At 42.9% G+C, this 19542-nt stretch overlaps 1 protein-coding gene and 1 pseudogene across 4 annotated transcripts in view; one reads left to right on the top strand and one right to left on the bottom strand.

Moving 5' to 3' along the window:
- The window catches only part of HAUS7 (HAUS augmin like complex subunit 7), a 46571-nt gene extending 32082 nt beyond the window's left edge, over positions 1-14489 (top strand). For all 4 annotated transcript variants that reach the window (XM_089485847.1, XM_089485856.1, XM_089485839.1 and 1 more), the window contains 7 exons: positions 4364-4425; positions 5199-5314; positions 6585-6743; positions 10336-10432; positions 11486-11713; positions 13617-13728; positions 14254-14489. In XM_089485847.1, the coding sequence (XP_089341973.1) occupies positions 4364-4425; positions 5199-5314; positions 6585-6743; positions 10336-10432; positions 11486-11713; positions 13617-13728; positions 14254-14321 (842 nt within the window). In that variant the 3' untranslated portion in view covers positions 14322-14489. The remainder of the gene's footprint in view (positions 1-4363; positions 4426-5198; positions 5315-6584; positions 6744-10335; positions 10433-11485; positions 11714-13616; positions 13729-14253) is intronic.
- On the bottom strand, positions 8351-9350 carry LOC149322989 (uncharacterized; annotated as a pseudogene).
- Positions 14490-19542: the final 5053 nt, after the last annotated feature.

The raw sequence follows: 19542 nt of genomic DNA, 5'->3' as shown, positions 1-19542 counted from the left end.
TGCTGCTCCCTTTTGGGCCGGAAAAATGCCAGATCAGGGCCATGGCGTGTGGTTGCTGTGGCCCCGATTCTGTGATCAAAGGGGTGGCGTGACGCCATCCCTTTAGGGCCGTCTGTACCAGCCCTCTGTCTCTGAATACTAAATTGCCTTTTTCTTAGTCAGACGTTTTGGTCAAAAGTGGGAAACATTTTGGCCCTCTGGATGTTTTACCTACAGATTCTGTCAGCCCTTACCCAGCATGACAGATAGGAATGTGAGCGTTGTTCTGTAAAGCATCTGGAGAGCTAGAGGTTACCTATCTGTTTCTCTTATTTCTCTAGCTAGGTATTGTTTTCTTCAGTGCAAGCATTGAGGGCAGAGCTACTTTATAGATCAAAATATTGTACCATTTAGCCTAGTAATGTTTGTTTTCTCCAGAGCCTTTCCCATCACTTGTGCCCATCTGATCCCTTTTTAAAGTAGGGGCTGAATCAGAGACTCTTTGCAAGCAAAGCAAGTGCTCGCTCCATCACTGAGCTGTGGTCTGTCTTTGGCCACTGCACTTGTCAAAGCTAGGGGAAAAAATTAAACTCAGTCTCAGGTTGCAAGATTTGCATATGCAGAACCACATTTAGTGCTTGTTTAGAATTTTGGGATGCACATTGGTCATGCTTGTTCACAAATGATGACAGAATCTAATGTTGCCTTAGTGATCCTCCATTACATTCTGGTTAACAGGACAAAGGATGTATCTGTACTGCAGGAATAATGAAGTTTGACACCACTTTAACTGCCATGGCTCCATCCTACAGAATCCTAGGATTTGCAGGTTTGTGAGGCACCAGCACTCTTTGTCAGAGAAGGCTAAAGATCTTGTAAAACTATAAACTCCGGGATTTCATAAGATGGAGCTATAGCATTTAAGGTGGTGCCAAAATGCATTATTTCTACAGTGTAGATGCATTCTTTTTGCCAGTAGTCAAGATTTTTCTTCAAAGTAGTGATCTAATAATGGGAGAAGCAGCCATTTAAAATCAAATGATGGACCATAGTATTGTAAGATCCATAATGGAGTATATAGCACTTTGAACTGGAAAGTCCATGGTTCAGTTCTAACCAGCCATGAACTAAGTAAGTGGCTTCTGGTAAGTTGTTATGCTTAATCAAGAATTGCAGCAGATATGCAAAAAGAGCATATGGTTTTTAGCCTCTAATACATTTTTAATTAATTAATTAATTTTAAATAAAGAGGAACCTACTATTGATACTTCCTCTAGAAAGAAATTGCCTCTCTTTCCTTGGGAAAATTAATTCCTGTTGTGTGCCTTCACAACTTATAGCAACCCTGTCACAGGGTTTTCTTGTTCAGATGGGGTTTGCCCTTGCCTTTCTCTGAGGCTGAGAGTGTGTGACTTGCTCAAGGATACACAGTGGGTTTCTATGGCTGAGCAGGAATTTGAATCCTGGTCTCCACAGTCATAGTCCAGTTTTTAAACCACTACATTGTACTGGCTCGGGGTGAGTGGGTGGGGATACTGGAGTTTAAAAACTTGAATGCATAGACTTTGATGTAATGTCTATTGGTACCGTCAAGTTTAAAACAAATATTTCAGTGCAACAGCTTAATGGGGGACTGCAGGAATAGGACACAATGAAACTGCTTCCAATACTATTCTGTAGAGCTTGGAAGGGCTCCCTTTTTTGGAGAACAACTCACAGAATCCCCTAGTCATCTACTAGCTGTACTGATCAGGGTATTCGGACAATAGTACTTTAGAAAAGTACTTTAGAAAGGGGAACTTTTCCAGACTCTAGTCCTCTAGAAGACCATGTGGTACTCTTGTTTTGATGTTTTGGTTCAGTGTCCTCAGTGGAGCTGGCTAGATGGTTGGACCTCCTGCTCTGCAGCTCTAGCGCCTGATCCACCTTGGCACTTGATGGAGCCAGCCTTAGTGAGGTCATTATAACAGACGTGGAAGTGTATTGAAGCAATTAAATTGGTGTTTTTTTTAAAGTTATGTAAGACTGGAGAAATTCAGATCTAAACTGTACAGAGTAGTTGGTCATTTCAGCATAGTAGGATGCGTCTCCTATTCTTTTATAAATAAAATGCTACAGTTCATTGGACAGAAGGATGGAATGGGTAAATGAAATACTAGAAAGCTGGCAAGTGCCTGGGCAGCTACAATTCTAATCATGGGATTTATGGAGATGATATATGACTTTGTGAACTGAATTACAGTATTTCAACGTAGGTTTGTTGGCAAGTCACATTCTTTCAGCCTCAGAGGATGGCAATGACAAACCCCTCTGAAAATACTTGCCAAGAAAACCCTGTCATAGATTTGCCTTAGGGTTACCATAAATCGGAAATGACTTGAAAGTGCTTAAAACATACTTTTTTAAAAAAGTACAACTAATGTAAAATGTGGGTGAGTTTTGTCAAAGAGAGAAGGCGAGTACTCTAGTCTCCAAAGGTTTCGCCCATCAATCTATCTGCTCCCCAAACAGTAGTTGTGTGTCATTTCCCTTGGGAACACCTCAGTGGTGAGGCTTCACTGCCATAATACAACAAAGCAGCCTTCTCAGGGGTCATTATCACACGGGGGAAATTGGAAGGTCAATGCAGTGTGATCCCGGATGCAATCATGTAGATTCACGTTATTGCATGAGAAGTTATCACACGTAATTGAATTCAATGCTAGGTCAATTCGAACCCAATCCAGGGTCAACCGAGAGATGTGTAAATTTGGGGAAATACAGAATTTACAAATCCTGTTCCATTCCAAAGTTGCATTCAATTCGAATTTGGCAAGTATGGAACGCATGTCTCGGTCACCCTTGGATTGCCTTCGAATCAGACTACAATTCCCAAGCTCCTTAGTTGGCTGCAGTTTTTTCCTCCCTCCCTCCCTCCGGGTGTGGGGGCTTTTCTCTCCTCAGAGTACTTCTGGAGCTGTTTTGGGGATGAAGCAGCCCTCCCAGCACAGACACACACACTGCCTCCCTCCATCCTCCTCTCAGCCCTTTCTGTCTCTTTCTTTGCAAACTCATCCTCGCCAACTGGAGGGAAGGGATTGGCTCTCTCTTTCTCTTGGGCGACCCTGTCGCAGGGTTTTCTTGGCAGGTTTATTCAGATGGGGGTTTGCCATTGCCATTTTCTGGGGAGGCTGAGAGAATGTGACTTGCACCAGGTCACCCAGTGGGATTCGATCACTGCCTTCTAGAGTCAGAGTCCAATGCTCAAACCAAGTACAAGGTTGTTTTGGACTGGTTTTGAATTGGTGAATTGCCTAAATAATGTGAAATAAGGGGTAATGAACACACAAATAACGCGAATTGCCTACATAACGTGAAATAAAGGGTATTGAATGAACAAATAATGTGAAATAAGGCAAAACCTTGGCCCTACTTTCTTTTCTTCGAAATTGAGAGACATTCCTCTCGTGTGATAATTTCCTTGGTCTGGCACCCTCTGGATGTGATGAACTACACCACCCCTCATTCCCTGTCAGCATGGCCATTGATCCAGCTAGCTGGAAATGGTAGGAGCTGTAGTCCAACATGACTAGAGGGCACCAGGACCTGGGAAGTCTGCAAATAAGGTAGTGCACAACAGTCTAGAATTCTTTGTTTTTGCTGTTGTTTGTGCTGTTCAGTCAACTTTGACTTATGGCAATCCTGTAAATGAGAGATCTTTAAGAGACCCTGTTATTAACAGCCCTGCACAAATCTTGCTGTGGTTTCCATGATTAAGTAAATCCATAAAGGTTGCCTTCAACTTTACCATGATTTACCATCTTTTCCAAGGAGTCCCATTGTCTCATGATATGTTCCAAGTACTATATTACATAAATAAATAAATAACGCAAGCTCCCATTATTTACACACTACGGCCTGTTCAGCTGGTATTGGTATTTCCCATGGCATCTGCTGTGGGGCTCTTATAGAGGATGGGATCTGTATCTCAGCTGCAAAACCCATGCTCCTGTTTGGTCTTTTACATTTGCTGCCCTGGTGGCCTGAGGTGAAATACCAATAATTGTTTAGCATGCACAAAGGCTGGGCCCAGTCCCTAGCATCTTCTGTAGAAAAGGATCTCCACTAGTTGGTTTAGGGAAGACAAATCTCCCACCTAGAGCTCTGGAGGACTGGCCCTAGTTGTGATGAAATAGAACCAGACTAGAATTGGGCTGAATTGTGCAAGGTCCTCAAGAGTGGCAATGCAAACAAAGCCTGCATTTCACTACTAGGCGTGGGATGGTGTTTAAACTGGTGCTGTGGAGCAGATTTTGGTTTGGAGGAGGAAAGTAGGTATATGTTCACATTGCTGTGAACATGAGTGGAAAGTGTATGTGGCTAAAATTGCCTTCTGTCCTGACAGAGATGGCGAAGCTGGGCTATGAGCTGATGCTTTGCCAAGCTGATGACCTGGATCTTATCAAGGTATGTACTGGGAGTGAAAGTGGGGATGTCAGTGGAATGGAGCTCTCATCACCTCCCAAGACAACTTATTCCATTGCCAGACTGTATCCTGGGAGTGTTCCTCCTTTCTGGACCACATTTAATCTAAAGATACCATCTTGGAATTTCACCTGTGTGACTTACCTGGCATGGCTATGGTTAGCAGCTCCTCTTCTCTCCCTCCCAAGATAAGTTTTAACTATTTAAAAACTTGAGGTTATAGCATGAAAACATACTCTTTTCATACTACAAGTTGAGTCTCCCTTACCCTTCAGGCTATGTGTATAAGATGTATAGGAAACATAATTGAATTTTGTGCTTAGACTTGGGTCTCATCTCCAAGATAGTTCATTATGTAAATACATTATACATTATGGAAATATACACACACACACTTACATGCAAATACAGGTATTCCAAAATGCAAAGAAATTTAAAATCCAAAAATACTTTTAGTCCCAAGCATTTTGGGTAAGGGAGACACAACCTGTATCAAGTTTTAACTATTTTAAAAAATGTGGTTGTAGCATGAAAAAAAACCCCTCTTCTTTCAGTCTTCCTACAAAGGATTTCATTTCTAGTACCTTTTACTTTCAAAGGGTTCTTCTGAACACCCCTTTAACATGTTTTAAGTTGAGAGGCAGTGTTCTTCTAAATACTGATTACTGAACCCTGTCAGGAAAAGGATGCTGGCTTAGATGGACTCTCTGCCTGTCACAGTGTAGCTTGTCCTGTACTTTTATCTTTCTCCACAGGGAAAGGCCTCTGCCCAGAAGCAGCTCTATTTCCTGGAAAAACTAGTGGCTGTGATTCTGCCTCAGGGTGATTTTGCCGTATCTGGCTCAGTATCTGACTCCAGCATTTATTCCAGGTGAGGAGGTTTATTCAAACAAGAAGATCACTAGCTGGCTCTTCCAGCAATTGTGCTAGATGGACTTAATAGCCTTTCTGCTGAGTTCTTGGCTTTATTGTCCACCATGCTGAGCAAGATTAAATTGGTCTAGTTGGCACAAGGTCTGGAATTATGCTTCTCAAATGCCAGCTGGTTATAAAATTTGAATTAAATGCACAAATTAGATTAGTGTCCTGAGCAAATTGGTCCCGGATGCTTAGGGGTCTAGAATTCAGAAATATGTCCTTCTTTTTTGGAAGGAAAGAGGAGTGAAATATTTGGAGTATGTTGGGAGGCACTTAGATAATATGTGGGTGTCCGTAGTAATGGTCAGAAACACGTTACTTTGTAGATAGTAATAACAGCCCAGCAAAGTTCTCAAATCTTTTATAAAAACAAGCCATGTCTTTCATGGGCCTTTCTATTTAACCACATGAAGAAAAGAGCACTTCTTCTGGTGGTTGAACTAAAATGCACACAGACATGCCTCTTCTCAGGGTTTTGTATTGCTTGAAAGGAATGCCCCAAGCACCCCCTTTTAAAAAGGTGTGCAGTTTTCTGGGAAATTTTGCCCCCAAGGCACACAGAACCCCCCACCCCCAAAATGTGTGAAAACGCATGAATATACCCTAACACCCATAAGCACCTTAGACTGCTTCCAACCCCCCCAAATACCTCTGTTCTCTGCATTTCCTCTCAAAATGGCAAAACGATGTAACATTGTCACTTCTTATTGCCATTTTGAGAAAGACTGCAGAAGGAAACAGGTATTAGCTGCCCATATGGGGCTAGGGGGATTGGCACCTATTCCCCATACAGTTGCCCCTGCCTGGTGTATAGAAATCAATTCTGAATCAAGGGATTCTTCAGGAGCAACTAAAGTGTGCTGCCCCTGCCATGTGGGATGAAAAGAAGCAGGAATTCATGTCCTTGAGATAGTCCTGCAAAAACAATGAAACATTGTGAAGTCAAAGGCTTTCATGGCTGGCATCCATAGTTTTTGTGGGTTTTTTGGGCTATGTGGCCATGTTCTGGAAGAAATTATTACTGACGTTTTGCCTACATCTGTGGCTGGCCCTGAAGGGAACATGTGGCCCCCAGGGTGCACTTTGCCCATTCCTGTTGTAGACTTCGGATAGTTCTGCTTAACCAGGATTGCAAAGCACTTGTTAAGTTACCTAGACACCATTGGATCATGCTGCCCCTTATCTGCACATAGTCATCTAACCTCCTTTTCTCTGTCTTCCAGCACTGAGGAATCTTTCGAGGAGATCGCCAAGAAGAATGAAGAATTCATTAAACAGGTTTTCACCAGCTCTGATCTGCAGGCTGTGTTGAGCCCAGAGTGTTACCCCTGGAGCTCAGACATCAAGTTCCTCCTGAAAGATGAAGAAGTATTGCATAAAAGGTGAACTCCTTGGGTTTTGTGCCCAGCTTCTTTATTTATTTATTTATTTATTTATTTATTTATTTATTTATTATATTTATTTGTATCTCACTCTTTTCCCAGAACTGGGACTCAGAATGGCTTCACAACATTAAAAACAGTACAATTAAAAACATAAAAAAATTAAATTAAATTAAAAAATAAATAATAATAATAACAATAATAATAGGTACATTAAAAAGGAATTAAATTATTACAATATTAAAACAGATAGGCGCGTTACAGACCGCCTAAAATCAGTGGTCTGCCGGCGCCGTCATTTGCTGCACCGAGGAGCCCCAGTGGCCAAACCACGCGGCTCCTCGTCGCCGCAAAAAAGAAGCCCCAAAATGGCGCTTCTTGTTGTGGCGCGCTAATCACGCCGCAAGGCGCCAATGGCACACTCGCGATGTCATTAGCGCCATGCAACGTGCGGACACTAAGTGTCCGCAACGTCAAGATGGCAGCACCCATGTAGAACGGGTGCCGCCATTTTGTATGTCCCCAGGATGTGGTAGGGTTAGGGGTGTGCGTAAAGCACGCCCTTTCCTAACCCTAATATGTCCTAGGGACGTACTTTACGCCTGTGTGGAAACTGTTTCAACAGAGGCATTGTATGTAATCTGCCCCTGTTAACAATCTGGCAGCAGCTTTTTGAACCAGCTGAATTTTCTGAACACTTTTCAAAGGCAGCCCCATGTAGAGCCCATTACAGTAGTCCAAACGTGATGTAACCAAGGCATGTACTACCGTGGCCAGATCTGGTTCCTCAAGGAACGGGTGCAGCTGGTGCACAAGTTTTAAATGTGTGAAAGCACTCCTGGTCACAGCAGAGACCTGGGCCTCCAGGTTCAAAGCTGAGTCCAAGAGTACACCCAAACTGCAAACCTGTGTCTTCAGGAGGAGTATGACCGCATCTAACACAGGCTGGATCCCTATTCCCTGATCTGCCTTCCAAATTACCAGGAGCACCTCTGTCTTGTCTAGATTAAGTTTCAACTTGTTTGCCCTCATCCAGTCCATTACAGAAGACAGACACTGGTTTAGGACCAGGACAGCCTCTTTGGATTGTGGTGGGAAGGAGTGGTAGAGTTGAATGTCATCTGCATATTGATGACACCGCACCCCCAAACTCCGGACAACCTCTCCCAGTTGTTTCATGTATATGTTAAACAGCATAGGGGACAACACAGAACCCTGAGGGACCCCATAGGTCAATGGCCCCGGAGTCGAAGAGGGGTCCCCCAGTATCACTTTCTGGGTTCGCCCCTCCAGGAAGGAACGGAGCCCCTGTAGAACAGTACCTCCAAGCCCCATCCCAGAGAGGCAGTCCAGAAGGATACCATGATCTATGGTGTCAAAAGTCACTGAGAGGTCCAGGAGAACCAACAAGGACACACTCCCCCTGTCTAGTTCCCAGCGTAGGCCATCCATCAAGGCTGTCTCTATTCCATAGCCAGGCCTGAAACCAGATTGAAATGGATCTAGATAATCCGTTTCATCCAGAAACCCCTGGAGTTAGGAAGCCACCACACATTCCAAAACCTTGCCCAGAAATGGTAGGTTAGAAAGTGGATGTTCGTTATTCATTATTCTGGGATCTAAGGATGATTTTTTTAACAGAGGCCTCACAACAACCTCCTTTAGGCAGGATGGAATTCTGCCTTGTTTTAGGGAGGCATTGATTACCTCTTTTACCCACTCAGCCAGTCCCCCTCTGGCCTGTCTAATAAGCCAAGAAGGACAAGGGTCCAAGACACATGTGGTGGCTCTTACTTCTCCAAGGATCCTGTCCACATCGTCAGGCTGCACAAGTTGAAAAGTATCCATTAACACTGGACCGGCAGGAGCCAAGGTTACATCCACTGACACTTTATCAACTGTAGCATCCAATTCGGAGCGAATCTGAGCGATTTTATCTGCAAAGCACTGTGCAAATTCTTCACAGCGAGCCTCCGAGTGGTCTGCATTTTCTACTTGAGGGTGAGTGTGTAAAAGACCCCTGACCACTTGGAACGGTTCTGCTGGCCAGCTCCTTGCAGATGCACTGCTGGTAACCCTGATTTCTTGGCTGCCCGCATTGCCACAGAGTAGGCTTTTAAATAGGCTCTAGCTCATGTTTGATCAGATTCATTCCGAGTCTTCCGCCAACGTCGTTCTAGTCTCCGTCTCATTCTCTTCATCACCATCAACTCCTTGAAGAACCAGGGGGCTGGTTTGGCTCCACTCCGTGAGAGGGGATGCTCAGGAGTGATTGTGTCCACTGCCCTGGCCATTTCCTCATTCCAAAGGTTAGCCAGCACTTCAGCAGAATCACCTGCTGAGGTGACAGGAAACTCCCCAAGAGCCCTCAGGAATCCTTCCGGATTCATCAGTCTCCTGGGGCAGACCATCCTAATCGGTCCCCCGCCCCTGCAGAGGTTCTGAGTCCCAGTGAGTCTAAACCTGACCAGATAATAATCTGTCCATGACAGTGGAACTGTGGAGAGATCATCATCATCCCACTCAGCACAGAAAACAAGGTCCAGAGTGCCCAGCAGCATGAATAGGGCCAGATACTACTTGGGACATAGTTGTCATGGAGGCCATGAAGTCTTGAGCCACTCCTGAAAGGGCAGTCCCAGCATGGATGTTGAAGTCCCCAGCACTAATAGACATGTAGACTCCAACACCAACCCTGAGACCACCCTGGCTAGCTCAGGAAGGAAGACTGTAGTGCAGCGGGGTGGGTGGTGTACCATCAGACTCCCTATTCTGTCCCGGCTACCCACCTTTAAATAAACACATTCAAAACCTGCAGATTGTGTGAGGGGGCATCTGGTCAGGGGGATGGGATCACGATATACCACTGCAACTCCATCTCCCTGCCCCCCAGATCTTGCATGCTGCTGTACAGAGAAACCTGGTGGGCAAAGCTGAGAGAGATTAACTCCTCCAGCCTCATCCAACCAGGTCTCTCTTATCCATGGCAGGTCAGCTTGTTCTTCCAGGATCAGGTCCTGGATGGCAGCTGTTTCACCATTCACTGACCTGGCATTCAACAGCAGTAGCTTCAACTCAGGGGGACTGTCACCAAAGCTATCCATACTCTTTGGATTGGGAGACAGCTTGGGAACCACAAGCACCCTCTTGAGCTCCCCTTTTCTTTGATGTTTTAATTGTCTCCTCCCTCCGTATCTCCCTCTGCTTTGAATGACGCCAATGGCTGCTCCCTGACCCTGTATATCCCCTCCCTCAGGAAATACATCCTTCCTATTAAATTGACATGAACAGGAAAAGAAAAAGGGCAGGTATCTAATAAATCTGAATGTTGTTTCTGCCAGAAGAAAAGGAAAAGAGCCCAGAGGTCCTTGGACAGAGCTGTTTCTAGAGCTAGATTGAAGATGTAGCAGCCCTGTGTGCTCAGTCAAGGGCAGAAACCTGGAGCAGGAAGAACTCAAATAATGCCAGCCTGAGCTGGAAGGTGGAACTCAATTCTGTATAGAAAACAGTGTAGTCCCACCTCTTCCTTTCTTATAAAAGCAATGGCAGAATCCAAGAGCCTAATATATAACCTTCCTGTCCATGTATTAAGGCTTCCCCTATCAGCAACTTCCCATGAGAAGACCCTTATGGATGCACTGAAAGAGCTGGAAGACACAGTGGCATCCTTGACAGACCTGAAAACTCAGGTAAGTAATCCTCAGACAGGTTTATCAAGCAAAGGGAGGATTTTGCAGTCTGCAGTTTAGGCTGGTAGATATTCCCAGGGTCAATTGGAAATTCCTTACCCTGCTGGTATATTGCATTGGCAACAACTGACTATGGCACCTCGTGTTTTAGACTGCAAATTCACCATGGGATATTGATGGGTAGTATACCTGATTTGTTGACTGAGCAATTGTCTGGATTAAAAAGATTGTATGTACAGCGCTGTGTAAATTTACAGCGCTTTATAAATAAAGGTTAATAATAATAATAATAATAATAATAATAATAATAATAATGTCTTACAGTATATCATGGTTCTGTAATTCAGTGATTGATTACACTTTACTAGTGAAAGAGCCACCAAGTGGTGAACATGAAAAGTCATTGTAAAGATAGCTAGAAGGGTTGCCTACTTCTCCAGGAGTTTTTGCCACATTTATGTTTCCCATGATGCCTGTCTATTAGCTTAGACCTTATTAGATGTTCTCCAGATGTTCAGGAGGCCTCTGCTTCCTGCTATTGCTACTCGTAACTTGCCCTATCCTGTCTCTGTGAGTGCATTGAGTCCCAGACCCCTGGCTTCCCTTCTTTATTGGCTTTGTCCTTTTCCTCACTTGTGCTTCCTACTGCCTTCTTAAGGTTGTGCTCCTTTTTTAAAAGGATGTTCTAGCTTTTAGCAAATCTGGGACCTGAATCTAGAGGGGGGAAAAGAACAGAACTGGGCCACATCTTCCGTCACACGACTACTTGACTTGTCAAAGCAAGGACCTTAACACTTGACCCCCATGCCCCTATCCTGCCATAGAATTTCCTTTACAAAGAATGTGAGAGAAATCCAAGTTAAGTTCAGACCTGTTTTCTGAGTCATAACAAGATAGTTGATGTTTGCTGTTAGGCAAAGGGGTGAGTTTTAAACAGTGACTGTTTTCTTTCCTGGTGGAAGAATGGGGTAAGGAGGCTTAGGCACAACATTGCCTTGGCTCCACGGGTGCAACTAATATTTTTAAGAGTCACAAAACTGGGGTCTTTTTCAGTGTCCCTTCCTGCAGGAAGACCTGGATGTTGCAGATACATCCATTGACAGTGTCACAGCTCTACAGACCCTCAAGCTGATTGCTTCTGACTTCAGCCAGCTATTGCTGGCCTTCGAACAAGTGTACGAGAATGAGCTGCAGCAGCATTGTGAGCGTCTGACTCCCATGCTGAGCCCCTGCGGGCCCCTCTTCCAAGCAGTGCATGAAAGCTTGACACTCTGCATGCAGGTGAGACTGGAATCAAGGAAGATGTTCAGGTTTAAGAGTCCAGAACCAGTGCCATAAGATTAGGAAATGCCCTTTAGCTCATTAAAGGATGCTGGCTGGCTCCATATTTGGGGAATTCATGAGTATGGCAGTAGATGCAGGAAGTGCTAGTGCATGTATGGGAATTCTGTACCCTTTTTGATGTTTAGAACTAATTCCCAGAATCCTTTATCAGTGGCCATCTTGGATAGGATAGGGCTAATGGAAGTTGCAAGTCAAAATGTCTGGAGGACAAAAGGTTCACTATTCCTATGCTAAAACAAGCCACCATTTGGTCTCCTGGCAGCCATCCAGTTGGCTCTGCACTCTTTTGTATATTGTCAGCCACTTTGATTGTTTTAACAAAAAGTGGGGTAGAAATAAAAGTTTTATTTTTATTTATTTTATTTTTTCCCCCAGTGAACTATTCATACTGCATAATTATAGCACTGTGATTCCACTTCAGCTGCCATACTATGGAATCCTGGGATTTGCAGTTTAAGGAGGGGCATTCAGAATTCACAGCCAGAGAATTGCTGTTGCGCCTCTGACTAAACAGACTGCTAGTCCCATGATTCTATAGGATGGAGCCATGGCAGTTAAAATGAAATCATAGTGCTATATGTCTAGTTGTAAGAGCCCTAGCTCTAATGCTTTCTGTCATTCAACATGTGTCTGGGCTGTGCCACTTCATAGTGCAATCTGGTTTCCATACACAATAATCCTTGCACATAGGAAAGTATCAAGGGAGGAAGGAGGCTCTATAGAACCCTTCTTCCTGATGTGGAGGTTTCTAGATAGAGTGACTGTTTTACCTGGAAGAGTATTTTGTCATGCAATATCCTACCTGGTATCTGAAGTGGCAAAGCCCAGACATAGGTTTGCCAACTCATTAGAACCTAGGGCACAAAGTGAATATCTCTGTATGTGTGTTTGTTAATTTGGTTTTTATTTTGCCAGTCTCCCAAAATAGGACCGTGGTGGCTATAAGCATGTAACACCCAAGGTGAAATAGTAATGTAGCTGTAATGCTTATGTAGAGCTTGTAGCACCTTTGGGACTAACTGAAAGAAAGAAGTTGGCAGCATTTTCTAGACCTAAGTATACTTCCTCCGATGCATTTGGTGCTCATAGTGATAGATATGTGGGTGTGCGTGCCAGCATATAAGACCAAGAAAGGGCATCTTGATCTTGTGGCATCTTAAAGGCTAACTTTGGTCCCATACAGACAGGCCAAACTAAAGCTGCTTCGGGTCACTTTGGAGGTGTGCTATTTAAATGCTGCATGTGTCCTAAGAAGCCGGAAGCCACGCCAAAGCCATGCTCCAATCCTAAGGACTGCAGCATAACTCTGGCTCAGCTTCTGGCCTCTTAGGATGCATGAATCATTTAAACAGCATACCTCCAAAGTGACCCAAAGCAGCTTTATTTTGGCCTGTCTGTATGGGCCTCTAGTCCTTTAAGTTTATGCCACAGTAAAATCTATCATGGTGCAACAAGAATCTAGTGTACTTGTTAAATAGATTAACATATCACCACCACCACCACCACGCCTTGAAATGTGATCAAAATTGCTGTGACATGGGTTTGAATGTGGGTCTCCTCTCTTTTCCCTACTTTAACTTTTTTCAAATTCAGAAGTCCAGCGCATGAGGAACTAAAGGGCTAGTAGTGCTGAGGATGCAAAAAGGAACATTGGTTCTTACCTGTGAGATGTTCATTTTCAGTGATGTAGCTGGAAATATCCTCCCCACCCAGAACTGAGGAGGCTGTTTCCCTTGGCTCTGCAAAGGTGGTTGTTAGTTACTTTTAGTTTGAGTCATTATTAATTAGTGGGATAGTGTGGCTAATGAGGCTCCTTCGTTTTATGTACTCTTGCCACCAGGAGTTGCAAGCTCTGGCCCAGGTTACAGAAACCTCTAAGTGCCTTATGGAGACAGTGAAACGGAGGCATGAAGAAAAGGTGGTTTGGAGCGGCAGTGCCAAATACTCATTATGTAAGTTCTGTGCCCAAATAGTGTTTATACTGTGTGCGTGGCTGCACCTCTGGTATGGAGCTTTGTCTCTAGCATTTCACTTTCCTCTTGTGATTGGAATAGCTGCCAAACTCCCTTTCCTGAAGTACTAATGACTAATTTCCCTTTCTCACTCAAGATTGCAAGGAGCAGTCATGATGTGGCTTGTGGAAGTGATTCTCTCCTAGTTCTCACCTTCCCTGCCCTTATAGGAAATTCCTGTTTTTCAGGGGAGGACAATTTGGGGGAAGATATAAAGGAATCTATTTTCAAAACCAAAAAGAGGGAGAGATTGTTAAGCATAAATCAGAGGTTAGCCTCAGAAGTGGCACCTGGAAGTTGGAGCAATCAAGTTTCCGGGGTCCCCTTTTCCATTGTCGCAGGCAGGGGACAAAAGAGGATGGGGAAAGCTACCAAGCTCTAAGTGAAATAGGGCCCATGGCTCCAGAATACCCCCAACACTTTCCTCCATCGTTTCCAATGCTAGCTGATGTTTCACTTTTTCAGCTTCAAAGCTTGAAGAACTGAAACAGAAGTACAAGACTATCCATGCCACATTGAAGGACTGCCCATGACCCTGGACTTGAACAGACTACAAATTATTGGGAAATTTGAGGAAAAGAAATGGACTGTAATTGGGATGAAAGAGATTAGACACAACACAGCAGGCAGCCTGGGAAGCAGTGGTTGTTATAGTCCCCAATGTAAATAAAGAGTTAAAAATAAAAGGTGTCTTCTTTGAACATTGTTCATATTGTGGTAATTAAAAGGAACTCCCTCCATCCCTACCAAGTTTTCTGGTCTGTTATCCTGGTATAGTTTTCACTACCTGTGATAACTGTGTATGTGTGTGTTGTTTTGTGGGGTGTTTTGTTTTGTTGTTTTTAAGATCAAGCTTGAAATCTCCTGCTGGTTTACTATCAACATCCTCTCAATTTTGGTGCAGCTCTTGTTGATAAAAATGAGCAAATTTCCCCTTTCTACACCTGTCTACACTCATGTATGGGCACATATAGATGGCACCTTCTTACTTAATTACCTCCATTGTTCTCAGTAAAGCAAGCAGGAAAACCCATCTGCAAAAGGCAGGGATGAGGAAAGTATGGCCCTCTTGCTGCTGTTAGACTGCAACTTTTATCAGTCTTAGCCAACATAGCCAATATTGAAGGATCGTGGGAGCTGCTGTCTAGTTTTATTTGCTTACAATGAACTATAAACAAACACTAAAGCAAAATTACTTCAGTATAACATTAAATATGCTCTGTTCATAGGTATCTCCTCTTTTTTCTGGGTGAATATGTTCTTAAGGGAAAGGTTGTGGGGTGGCTATGCAGAAACCTTTATAAAGGTTTTTTTTGCAGGAGAACATCTTAGAATTTGTACCTGCTGTCAATCACAAAAATAGTGACGCATGGTTTGCCTGCAAAGTTGCCATTCTAGAGACATCTCATATACAGTTTGTTTTAATAATGCTTAAAAGATCCAGGTTAAGTTGATCCTGTAGGAGACAGTGAGGTGTAGTGTTCTGAGCATCGGACTAGGACTCTGGAAACCAGATTTAAAATCCCTGTTCAGGCAAGGAAACCCACTGGGTGACCTTGGGAAAGCCACATTCTCTCAGCCTCAAAGGGAGGCAAAGGCAAACCCCCTTTAAACAAATCTTGCCAAGAAAACCCTGTGATAGAGGGTGCCTAAGGATCACTATATAGTGCCTAAGGATAACTATAAGTTGGAAATGACTTGAAGGCACATAGCAACAACAAGGGACCCAGCACTCTCTGCATGTTAGACGATGACCCTCATAATTCCTGAACATTGACCAAGCTAGTCAAAATTAGAAGAATTAAATTTAATTAATTAAATATATTAATAAAGCTTAATTATAACTTGCTGTGCTTTGGTTATAAAGCAGTGTCTAAAAGCATTCTTGCTAAGTCAAGTACAGGCTTTGTGGGGAGTTTTTCATGCTGCAAGTAATCTCACTGGCTAGCCTCAAGTGGAGGGGAAGATTCATTTGGGGTTGTGTGTGATCTGTCAGCACTCAGTAGAACCATGCACAATATAAAATTGGTTAGAATTTTGTCCCATCCAGCTTTGTAATCCTTCCAGCATCAGAGTCATCATTAGGTGATCTTGGTACAGAGGAACATATAGCATCCAAGGTGAGTTATCAGTCACCAGGGACAGTGGGAGGCACATAATTCATGTTCACTAATGGAAGAAGCAGGTAGCTGCCCAGATTGGGCAAAACTCAGTCCCAGATTCCAGTCCCAAACTCCAGATTGGGCAAAACTCAATCCCAAACTCCAGTCAATCAGCTCTTGAGAAGTTGCTTTCTGAAAGTAATTCATTCTCTACAATGTTTTTAGAAAGCAAAATGTTTCATTATTCATTGCAGTACTTGTTGGTTTTCTTGTACTGAGGCAGGAGGAATGTAGAATTGATCAAAAAATGGGATAAAACATGGAAAAAAATCCCTGACAGAATGTTTCTAAAAATGCCCTTCAAAATAACAGAGAAAAGTAATGAGAAAATGTTACTTGCATTAAATGTTAAATGTTGCACCAATAAAGCTATGCAATTTTAAAGCAACCACATTACAGATTACATATCTTACTTCCAAACATTGCTATCAGTACACTAAATTGGAACAGGAGTTGGGACTAAAATACATGAATGGGCTGTGCTGTCAGGATGTCTGTCAGAAAGGATCATAAGTTACAAATATTCAGTTTGAAACTGCTGGCCAGGTCTGACATGCCAATGGTGTGTACAAGGTCACCAGATTCTTCACTGAGTTCAGGATAGAACACATGAAGAACATGGACACCCTGACCAATCCTAGCAGTAATCTGTAATATTGTAATTCTGCCAAGAGCCCTTTTAGCAAGAGTGCTCACTTTTTTAACATCAAAGAGAGGAGAGGTGAAATTAGTAGGTTCCAACTGACTGAAAATGAGGGTTTGGTTCTTGCACTAGATTTCCAGAAGAATGGCAGGGTAAGTTCACTGTAAGTCAGAAACGACTTGAAGGCACACAACAACAAAAACTCTGATAGGCAAGCTATGTGTGGATTAAGAGGTATAGTTTAATAAATTGACATTTGTTAAGTCATTAAGCAGGTCTACAGCATTTGTTAAGTCATTAAGCAGGTCTACAGCAAAAATGTTAATGAGGCAGCTTCTCCAGCAGTTAAACTAGATTGTGCAAAATCAAGTTCATACTATAGACAGAGATAAGAATATTCTGTCTTGGCGTGCTTAGAAAAGAATTCGTATGTAGAGTGAGACGATTCCTCCCTTGGCCTATGAACGTGTCAGCACTTCCCATGGGGAGAAATATTTAAAGATCAGAAGAAAGTCAGGTCAATGGTTTGTTCCTGAGGGGGTGCATACAGCCATAATCCAACCTAGGAACTCGATCTGTGGCATGAAATCTGATTCATTATGAAGACCTGATTGAAATTGTAGAAGGGGTGTGTGCTATCTTTGCCTCTAGATTTTTTGTTACATTCTTTAAACATCTCTGTGTAGTAAGTAAACTATTAATTGATTCTACCTGTGGCTTATACTGTACTGGCTTGTACCTGAGGCTGAGAGGGTGTGACTTGCCTAAAGTCACCCAGTGAGCTTCCATGGCTTAGCTAGGATTCTCTCCCAGTGTCCTAGTCTGCTCAGACCATTACCTCACTGGTAAAATGTAAAAGACAAGTTCTCTCTATAAAAACAGAATTGCTGGACTGGTCATCTTTTTTGTCAAGCTTTCTTCCACAATTTACCCCAGTCCCAAATTCTTTATTATTATTATTATTATATATTTTAAAAGTATAACAGCTTTTTCTTTTTCTTTTACATTGATTGTACATTTTCCATTTCTTTTCCCCACAATATGTACAGATAAACATACAATCATGTTCCAATCCAAATTCAATTATCCATCTCCCCTTTTGCAGAGGGATTTGTTATGGTCAATAGAACTTTTCTGCTCTAAATTTGTGTATGTAACTAAGCACAGAAATCTCGCCTGGGAGGAGTGTTGAGAATGGAAAATGTAACATATTAATTGGCCCTTGCACATCTCTCTTCCCCTGCATTGACTCCAAAGCTGGACAAACTGACCAGCTTCACATCACAGCTTTTGATGTATGTTATTACATTCTCCTAGCCAAATTCCTAAATGTGTATGTCTTGCTCTTTTCTCTCCCTGTCCTCCCCCCTACTGCAGTATGATTTTACGAACTTAGTAAGTGCGTGCTGTACTAGCTTGTTCTAAAAATGTATTGCTTTAAAATACACACAGCTATGAAAAGCCCAATATTTCCCCATCATCCTTTTTTTGCATACCTCTGACAAAATGTTTATCACATTTATATGCTGCTCTTCTCCTAAGAAGGCCAAAGAGGCATCAGTGGGTTTATCCCATTTTATTCTCACAGCTGTCCAGGAAGCCAGCTTAGGTGAGAGTAACCTGCCCAAAGTAACTCAGTTTTTTAGCTGAGTTGGGATTTGAATCTGGGTCTCCTCAAGCTCTTTGTTGTCCTTTTTGCTTGTCAAGTCATCTTATAAGTATCTCCCATATATGTATGGGAGACCTGATCAGCAACAGCCCTACTCGGGTCTTACAAACTCAATGTCATGGCTTGATTGAATCATTCTATCTATAATTTAATGTTTTGATGTAATTATTATTGTATTGTATTTTATCGATATGTTTGTATGCATTTTAGTGGCTGTAATCCCACCTCAATCCACCTGGGAGAGGCGGGGAAATATTATTATTATTATTATTATTATTATTATTATTATGTGATCTTCCTTTTTCCACTAGTCTTGACAAATTATCCGCTACACCACACAGGCTTTCTCCTCTGCCCAAGATCTGCTAATGAGAATTGTACTGCTTTTCAAAGAAACCACTCCTGCTTATTTAATCAGGCCCTAGAGGTGGACACAAGAAGAGTTACAGAAATGCTGAATTCTTGAGCTGGGTTGAAATCCTACTTGACAGAAGCCCCCAGGTATATCTCATTACTTTGGTTTGCGTTCTTCATCTGTAAAATTAGAAGAAAGAATTCAGCTCCTTTTTAGGTCCAAAACTAATAAGTTGAAGTGTCAGGGTTAGGGTAATAATCACAACTTCTACACACATGCATAGATCTTGCCACACCACTGCACTTCTGAAAAGTGTTTTAGACTAAGAGACAGAGTTGACAGACTTGAGCACCTGGCAAAGCAGCTGTCTTGAACCCAAAGCATTTGGCTATTCCAATTAGGTCTAATGGGCAGAGAGTTATTGTCTGCATTGCTTATGATGGGGATATTGGCAGACCACACTCTACCTTTCTCTCTCTTCTAATCTCTGCTCTGTATGTGTGTTCTCTGCTTTCAAGTAGTTTCTGACTTAGGGCAACCTGACTCTAGAGAGCAGGGTTTGAATCCAAATTTAGCCTTGAAACCCACTGGGTGACCGTATGCAAGTCATACTCTCTCCGCTTCAGGGGATGGCAATGGTAAACCTCCTCTGAAGAAACTTGTCAAGAAAACCCCATGATATGGCCTTAGGGTCACCATAAGTCAGAAACAACTTGAAGGCACACAATAACAAAGGCAAACCTGTCATTGGGTTTTCTTGGCAGGATTTGTTCAGAGGACATTTGCCAATGCCTTCCCTTGAGGCTGAGAGCATGTGACTTGTTCAAAGTCACTCAGTGGGTAGCTTCGTGCTTTAGTGCTTGTGTGTTCTCCTAGGCATAGCTATGTGAAGGGGATTTGGGTGGCAGTAGCTAGGAATCTTGTA

Source organism: Sceloporus occidentalis, unplaced genomic scaffold (genome assembly GCF_023333645.1).
Source record: "Sceloporus occidentalis isolate IW3139 unplaced genomic scaffold, rSceOcc1.0.p SCAF_1, whole genome shotgun sequence".
Taxonomy (NCBI): Eukaryota; Metazoa; Chordata; class Lepidosauria; order Squamata; family Phrynosomatidae; genus Sceloporus; species Sceloporus occidentalis.
Note: the sequence above shows the minus strand (reverse complement) of the source record. Positions and strands in the feature narration are given on the sequence as shown.